The sequence below is a fragment of the Scyliorhinus canicula genome, chromosome 14 (assembly GCF_902713615.1).
Source record: "Scyliorhinus canicula chromosome 14, sScyCan1.1, whole genome shotgun sequence".
Lineage (NCBI taxonomy): Eukaryota > Metazoa > Chordata > Chondrichthyes > Carcharhiniformes > Scyliorhinidae > Scyliorhinus > Scyliorhinus canicula.
In genome coordinates this window covers 3,657,395-3,666,147 of record NC_052159.1, presented here as the reverse complement: position 1 = coordinate 3,666,147, position 8,753 = coordinate 3,657,395, and the positions used below count along the sequence as shown (strand labels likewise).

Here is an 8,753-nt window from a genome sequence, read left to right as displayed (position 1 = left end):
CGTTCTGTTCAGGGTTTGGACTATCTTCGAGCAGATGTGGATCAGGGTCAGCTGCTGCCTGGGTATTCACAGTCGTCAGTGACATCCGTGCCACACAAGTGCCAGGCAATGATTATCTCCAGCAGGAGAGAATCTAACCATCGCCCCTTGACATTCAATATCATTACCATCACTGAATCCCCCACAATCCCTGAAGGTTACCATTGACCAGAAACTGAACTGGACCCAGCCGTATAAATACTGCAGCTACCAGAGCAGGTCAGAGGCTGGGAATCCTACAGCGAGTAACTCACCTCCTGACCCCCCCAAAGCCTGTCCACCATCTACAAGGCACAAGTCAGGAGTGGGATGGAATACTCTCCACTTGCCTGGATGAGCGCAGATCCAACAACACTCAAGAAGTTCAACACCATCCAGGACAAAGCAGCCCCGCTTGATTGCTTCCCCCTTCCACAAACATTCAAACCCTCCACCACTGGGCCAGCACAGTGGTTAGCACGGCTGCCTCACGGCACTGAGGACTCGGGTTTGATCCTGGGCCTGGATCACTGTCCGTGTGGAGTTTGCACATTCTCCCCTGGTCTGCGTGGGTCACACCCCCACAATCCAAAGATGTTCTCCCTACTATACTCCCTGTACACACACAACTGCGTGGCAAAATTTGGTTCCAACTCCATCTACAAGTTTGCTGACGATACGACCATAGTGGGCCGGATCTCAAATAACGACGAGTCAGAATACAGGAGGGAGATAGAGAACCTAGTGGAGTGGTGTAGCGACAACAATCTCTCCCTCAATGCCAGCAAAACTAAAGAGCTGATCATTGACTTCAGGAAGCAAAGTACTGTACACACCCCTGTCAGCATCAACGGGGCCGAGGTGGAGATGGTTAGCAGTTTCAAATTCCTAGGGGTGCACATCACCAAAAATCTGTCCTGGTCCACTCATGTCGACGCTATCACCAAGAAAGCACAACAGCGCCTATACTTCCTCAGGAAACTAAGGAAATTCGGCAGGTCCACATTAACCCTTACCAACTTTTACAGATGCACCATAGAAAGCATCCTATCGGGCTGCATCACAGCCTGGTATGGCAACTGCTCGGCACAGGACCGCAAGGAACTTCAGAGAGTCGTGAACACCGCCCAGTCCGTCACACGAACCTGCCTCCCATCCATGGACTCCATCTACACCTCCCGCTGCCTGGGGAAAGCGGGCAGCATAATCAAGGATCCCTCCCACCCGGCTTACTCACTTTTCCAACTTCTTCCATCGGGCAGGAGAGACAGATCTGAGAACACGCACAATCAGACTCAAAAACAGCTTCTTCCCCGCTGTTACCAGGCTCCTAAATGACCCTCTTATTGACTGACCTGATTAATACTACATTCCTGTATGCTTCATCCGATGCCGGTGCTTATGTAGTTACATTGTGTACCTTGTGTTGCCCTGTTATGTATTTTCTTTTTATTTTATCTTCTTCCCATGTACTTAATGATCAGTTTGAGCTGCTCGCAGAAAAATACTTTTCACTGCGCCGTGATACATGTGACAATAAACAAATCCACCAGCCAGCATGTGCCAAGTCGTTGGATTGGCCACGCTAAATTGCCCTTTATTTGGAAAAAAATAATTGGGCACTTTAAATTTGTTAGAAAAAAATATTTCTTCCCTCACTAACAAATAGTGGCAGCCGTGTGTACCATCTACAAGATGCACTGCAGTAACTCACCAAGGCTCCTTAGGCAGCTCCTTCCAAACCCACAACCCACTACCATCTAGAAGGACAGCAGATACCTGGGAACCCCACCACCTGGAGGTTCCCCTCCAAGTTGCTCACCACCCTGACTGGGAAATATATCGGCCGTTCCTTCACTGTCACTGGGGCAACATCCTGGAACTCCCTCCCTAACAGCACAGTGGGTGTATCTACAGATCAAGGAAGGGCCGTTTAGCTCAGTTATCTGAAAGGCTTGTGATGCGGACGTCAGCAGCGTAGGTTCAATTCCCCTACCGCCTTCTGAAACTTGCCCCTGGCCTGAGGTGTGGGTGATCCTCAGGTTAAATCCCCACCAGTCAGCTCTCCCCCCTCAAAAGGGCAAAGCAGCCGATGATCCTCGGGTGCTTTAAAAAGGCAGCTGATCCCGACCTTCTGAAGGGGCAATAAATGCCGGCCCAGACAGTAACGCCCACCTCCTATAAATTAATTTAAAATGAACAATAAAGTGGCAAGAGCAGTAATCGCCATGCCCAGCCACAGACAGAGTCCTGGCCGCACTGTCTAACTGGGCCGTGCTGCAGGACTGGCCAATGGAGATGCTGGCGAGGGTGACCCAGATGCCAAGCCTCCACAGCACCACCAGCAACACCAACCCCAGGTCTGCAATCAGATTGGCTCTTGAATCGGAGTCTGAGCGTTGTGTGTTCAAATCCCACACCAGAGACTTCAGGACGCAAAGTAAGCTGACATTCCCAGTGCAATACTGAGGGAGTACTGCAACTCTGGACGGTCAGTAATTAAAAAAATTCATTTATTCACATATAGGTTGTGGGTGACGCTGGTTAGGCCAGCATTTATTGACCTTCAGAAGGTGGTGGTGAGCTACTGCCTTAAATCGCTGCAGTCCCTAACGTGTAGGTACACTCACTGTGCTGTTAGAGAGGGAGTTCGTCTGCAGTAAGGTCAGTACTGTGGGAGTGCTGCACTGTCAGAGGGTCAGTACTGAGGGAGTGCCACACTGTCAGAGGGTCAGTACTGAGGGAGTGCCGCACTGTCAGAGGGTCAGTACTGAGGGAGCGCCACACTGTCAGAGGGTCAGTACTGAGGGAGTGCCGCACTGTCAGAGGGTCAGTACTGAGGGAGCGCCACACTGTCAGAGGGTCAGTACTGAGGGAGCGCCACACTGTCAGAGGGTCAGTACTGAGGGAGCGCCACACTGTCAGAGGGTCAGTACTGAGGGAGTGCCGCACTGTCAGAGGGTCAGTACTGAGGGAGTGCCGCACTGTCAGAGGGTCAGTACTGAGGGAGTGCTGCACTGTCAGAGGGTCAGTACTGAGGGAGTGCCGCACTGTCAGAGGGTCAGTACTGAGGGAGTGCTGCACTGTCAGAGGGTCAGTACTGAGGGAGTGCCGCACTGTCAGAGGGTCAGTACTGAGGGAGTGCCACACTGTCAGAGGGTCAGTACTGAGGGAGTGCTGCACTGTCAGAGGGTCAGTACTGAGGGAGTGCCACACTGTCAGAGGGTCAGTACTGAGGGAGTGCCGAACTGTCAGAGGGTCAGTACTGAGGGAGTGCTGCACTGTCAGAGGGTCAGTACTGAGGGAGTGCTGCACTGTCAGAGGGTCAGTACTGAGGGAGTGCTGCACTGCCAGAGGGTCAGTACTGAGGGAGTGCCGCACTGTCAGAGGGTCAGTACTGAGGGAGTGCCACACTGTCAGAGGGTCAGTACTGAGGGAGTGCCGCACTGTCAGAGGGTCAGTACTGAGGGAGTGCCGCACTGTCAGAGGGGCAGTACTGAGGGAGTGCCGCACTGTCAGAGGGTCAGTACTGAGGGAGTGCCGCACTGTCAGATGGTCAGTACTGAGGGAGTGCCGCACTGTCAGAGGGTCAGTACTGAGGGAGTGCTGTGGTGTTGTAGGTGTATTGTTTTGGGTGAGAGCTAAACCCAAGACCGTGTCTCTTCTCTCAGCTGCTGTAAAACATCCCATGGCCGTGGGTGGAAGGAAAGCAGCAGAATTGCCCCGGATTGGCTGGGCCAAGCCCTCAACTAACGTCACGACAAAAACACGATAATCTGGTCATTTATTTTGGTGTGCGTGGGATCTTGCTGTGCGCAAATTTGCTGCTGCGTTTTCTACATTACAGCAGTCAGTGGCTATAGGAGAGGGGAGCTTGGACACGAGCCCAGGTAAACTTCACTCCTGGCACCAAGGGGAAGTTGCAAGAATCTGACAGTCTGTTTGGGGAGAAATGGAATATAATTTTCAGTAAAGTCCAGGACAATGCCACGGTTGGAATCAGGGGCGGGGTGGGTTAGCCGCTGGCACGTTGAATGGAATGGATTATCCGCTGGTACGTTGAATGGGGTGGGTTAGCCGCTGGCACGGTGAATGGGGTGGGTTAGCCGCTGGCACGGTGAATGGGGTGGGTTAGCCGCTGGCACGGTGAATGGGGTGGGTTAGCCGCTGGCACGGTGAATGGGGTGGGTTAGCCGCTGGCACGGTGAATGGGGTGGGTTAACCGCTGGCACGGTGAATGGGGTGGGTTAGCCGCTGGCACGGTGAAGGGACGATTTCCTCGCCCGGCTGGGACATTCAAAGCCATTCCTTTGGTTCACCGATGGCAGGTAAGATGTTGACGATGGAACGTCACCTTCATGGATACGATGATCTCCCGTAAGCTGGGGGGGGGGGGGGGGGGGGGGGGGGGGGTGAAAGGAGGGGGGGGGGGGCGGGGTGTTAATGCTCAGTCCGGGTAAACCCCGCTTGGTGGGGGGGGGCATTGGCAGCACCATACCAGTCCCATATTGTCCAGCTGGGCACAGTGGTGGAAGCGGGCGGAGGGAGAATCCCCTGCCAGTATACAGTCTGTCTCTGTCTTCAAAGGGCTGATGTGTGGCAGGCACCCACACACCCCCACCCCCGCCCTCTCTCCCCGGTACGAGGACTGTCACTGTTGCTGGCCGAGGCCAGGCTCTCAGGCTGGCATCTCGTTGATGTCGTGGTCAGTCAGCGTCACGGAGAATGGCACATCGACCGTTTGGTGCGTGAACATCCGGTCACCCCCAGTGACCTTCCAGGAGTTCAGGGGTCGGATGGCTTTCCTAAACCGCTGGACATAAACAGAGAAGACATAAAAACTGTCAGCTGGATCCAACGCCACCGTCACCACCACCACAGAATTCTCCCCACCAGCTACCTCTCTCTGCTACCACGGCACACACACATCTCCCAGGGAATGAAAAGATGCGGGGAGGAGACCAAAAAGTGGAATTCAGGTCATTTACCAGCTAAGATTGTGCTGGATAGTGGAGCAGGTTCGAGGGGCTGAATGGCCACCTCCTGACCCTATTTCTTTGTCCTGATGTGTGCTGTAAACGTGGGAAGTGTCTCTGCTAAAATGGCAGGAAATAGGAACTTGCCACAAACAAGTTAACCTATGACCGGGTATTGGCGGCACGGTAGCACAGTGGTTAGCACTGTTGCTTCACAGCGCCAGGGTCCCGGGTTCAATTCCCGGCTTGGGTCACTGTCTGTGCGGAGTCTGCACGTTCTCCCCATGTCTGCGTGGGTTTCCTCCGGGTGCTCCGGTTTCCTCCCACAGCCCAAAGACGTGCAGGTTAGGTGGATTGGACATTCTGAATTCTCCCTCAATGTACCCAAACAGGCACCGGAATGTGGCGACTAGGGGATTTTCACAGTCACTTCATTGCAGTGTTAATGTAAGCTTACTTGTGACAATAAGGATTATTATTATATCATTGCGTCTCTGCAATAATGGATTGTATAGGAGAGGTTCCAAAGCGATAAAACATTCCGTAAACGCCCTGCGTGTCCTTCCTTTGTGACAGGTCCAGTGACAGGTTACTCTAAACTGAACTAAACGTCACAGGCAGGAATGAGAAGAGGTCCTTACATCTCGCCATGTTCCAGACTCCTTCAGAACAGCAACGACCGCCCAGAATGGTATCTGTATACAACACAGCACCCCGAGACAGACTCCAAGCGCCTTCCCCCACAGAGGGAACTCATACAGGCCGTAGTGCAGGGGAGTATTGTACATCTCAATAAATACGTACATCAGGATGAACTGTAAAAAGACAAAGAAATGTGTCACCGGGGATGAGATATAATTGACGGAACAGATCAGACCCCACATCAGCGCACACATTGATAAATCTGGATAAAGTGTTTCCAGTGGCAAGTGGTTGGTAAGCAGAGGGACACAGATTGAAGGGAATCGGTAAAAGAGCCATTGAGGAGCTGCAAATTTATTTATTTACACAACGAGTGCGATGGAAACAGCTTCAGCAGCAAAGCCAGCTGGGTAAAGGAAACAATTTGCTGTCCCAAGTGGGGAGGAATTGGGACTGGTGCAAATTGACTGATTCTTTTCAAAGATCCAGCAGAGGCTGAATGGGCACCTTCATAGAACATACAGTGCAGAAGGAGGACATTCGGCCCATCGAGTCTGCATTGACCCACTTAAGCCCTCACTTCCACCCTATCCCCATAACCCCTCCTAACCTATTTTGGTCACAAAGGGCAATTTAGCATGGCCAATCCACCTAACCTGCACATCTTTGGGCTGTGGGAGGAAACCGGAGCACCCGGAGGAAACCCACGCAGACACGGGGAGAACGTGCAGACTCCGCACAGACAGTGACCCAGCGGGGAATCGAACCTGGGACCCTAGTGCTGTGAAGCCACAGTGCTAACCACTGTGCTACCGTGCTGCTTCAGTCCTGTATCTCTGAAAAGCATACGGTCCGCTCAGCTATAAACCAGGCTGTGATGGTGGATTAAAGCAGGACTTGCAAAGATGATGGATTATTTGAGGATGTGTCTCTGGGCATGGCCCAGGGGTTGGAGTCTGTGGGAAGCTGAGTGAGGGACACATGGGGCAATTCAATGTTTGATTAACACTTGATGCTGTTGAGTTGACAGTTCTGGGCGGGGGCAGCGGTGGAGGGAAGTTGTTCTTTAAAATCTTTTCTTTGAACGTGAACACATTTATTGCCCAGCACTGACAACGGAGCGGCTTGCTTGCCACTTCTGAAGGGCTGGAACCCTGTGTTGGTCCGGACTGTGTGTACGCGGCCCAGTCCTACCAACAACTTCACTCGATTGGCAGAGCTCCAAATGGGCTTTCCGCGGCACGGCATCTAATTCGATTTTGTGGCAGGATTGCAAGTCAACACCTCTGGTCCAGCGCCCACCCTGCTGTGCCTGAATTAATGTGCTCTCAATACATGGGGGGCTCACACAATCTGGGGGGGAGAAAGGGAACAGCTCATTTTAAAAAGTAGGTATGTAAGTAGGTACACTTACCAGGAGTAGCAGGGGTGTAAAGAGGGCCCAACATGCCTTGAAATAGAGCAAGAGCTTGCTGCACCAGGGGGGGCAGAGTTGGATCATGTCGGTAATGTCATTACAGAACTGGTTAACACCTGGGGAGAGGCAGCAGAATGACGAGATAGAATAAAACATTCATTTCTTCACCACCGTTCACCCTCTGACGATGTGTCAAATTGCTTTACAACCAAAGTGCTGTCACTGCTGTAATGTCGGAAACAGAGCAGCCAATCCGCGCACAGCAAGATCCCAGCCATGTGATAGACTGACCAGAAAAATGAGTGATTTGAGTTTGAGGGATAGATATTCACCCGGGACACTGGACTGGACAGTCTTTCTGACTCCCTGGGACCGTTCACATCCACCTGGGAGGGCAGACAGGGCCTTGATTTTAACACCGCAACCAGAAAATCAGCCATTCCCGCAGTGCGGCACTTCCTCAGTGTCACGCTGGGAGAGGCAGCTAAGGTTGTGAATTCTCTGGAATGGGGCTTGAAACAGCAGCGTCCAGACTCAGTGATCAGTGCGCTACAACATGCCGAGGAAAACCCCTCAACGGATAACGTCAATCGAGCCAAACAATGTAATATAAACCCTATCCTCGCATCACCTACTCTCCATCAATTGGGATCATCGAAAACTCGGTTCCATTCATGGAGTGTTGGAAGAGCCGGGAGTCCAGGGGGCGAAAGAGGCCGACGTCTTGGCCTTTACCGCCCTATTCCTGAAGGGAATAGATAGGATAGATGCGGGCAGGTTGTTTCCACTGGCGGATGAAAGCAGAACTAGGGGACATAGCCTCAAAATAAGGGGAAGTAGATTTAGGACTGAGATTAGGAGGAACTTCTTCACCCAAAGGGTTATGAATCTATGGAATTCCTTGTCCAGTGAAGCAGTTGAGGCTCCTTCATTAAATGTGTTTAAGGTGAAGATAGATAGTTTTTTGAAGAATAAAGGGATTAAGGGTTATGGTGTTCGGGCCGGAAAGTGGAGCTGAGTCCACAAAAGATCAGCCATGATCTCATTGAATGGCGGAGCAGGCTTGAGGGGCCAGATGGCCGACTCCTGCTCCTAGTTCTTATGTTCTTATGTTATCCTGGAGACGGATCTTGTTAATGTGGAGGGGCTCGAAGCCCCCCCGAGGGTAGAGACCTGGGTTAGTGACATGGCTGGGTTTCTCAGCCTCGAGAAAATAAAGTTTGTCTTAAGAGGGTCAATGTTAGGGTTCACCCGGAGGTGGCAGCCGCTCGTCAACTTTCTCGGGGAAAATTAAAATGTCGGCAGCAGCAGAATGCCGGGGGGGGGGGGGGGGGGGGGGGGGGAGAGCCAGACTGTTGTTTTATGGTTGGGGTGTGTGAAGATTGTGATGGGAGTGGAAATGTTTATTAGCACACTGGGCTAAATCGCTGGCTTTGAAAGCAGACCAAGCAGGCCAGCAGCACGGTTCGATTCCCGTACCGGCCTCCCCGAACAGGCGCCGGAATGTGGCGACTAGGGGCTTTTCACAGTAACTTCATTGAAGCCTACTCGTGACAATAAGCGATTTTCATTTCATTTATGTCACTGTTATTGGTATTATTATAAAAACTTGCAAATACCCTAATATAAATTTTTAAAAAAAAGAAAACTCGGTCCTCCCCCCCCCCCCCTCCTCCCCCCCCCCCCCCCCCCTCCCCCCC

The 8,753-nt window shown here is 52.1% G+C and overlaps 1 protein-coding gene across 1 annotated transcript in view; it reads right to left on the bottom strand.

Annotated features, from left to right (window-relative positions):
• Positions 1-4,454: 4,454 nt before the first annotated feature.
• The window catches only part of slc6a7 (solute carrier family 6 member 7), an 89,415-nt gene continuing 85,116 nt past the window's right edge, over positions 4,455-8,753 (bottom strand). Inside the window, exons 12-14 of the mRNA XM_038818987.1 lie at positions 7,051-7,169; positions 5,636-5,809; positions 4,455-4,831 (exon numbers count right to left, since the gene is read on the bottom strand). Of these exons, the coding sequence (XP_038674915.1) occupies positions 4,697-4,831; positions 5,636-5,809; positions 7,051-7,169 (428 nt within the window). The 3' untranslated portion in view covers positions 4,455-4,696. The remainder of the gene's footprint in view (positions 4,832-5,635; positions 5,810-7,050; positions 7,170-8,753) is intronic.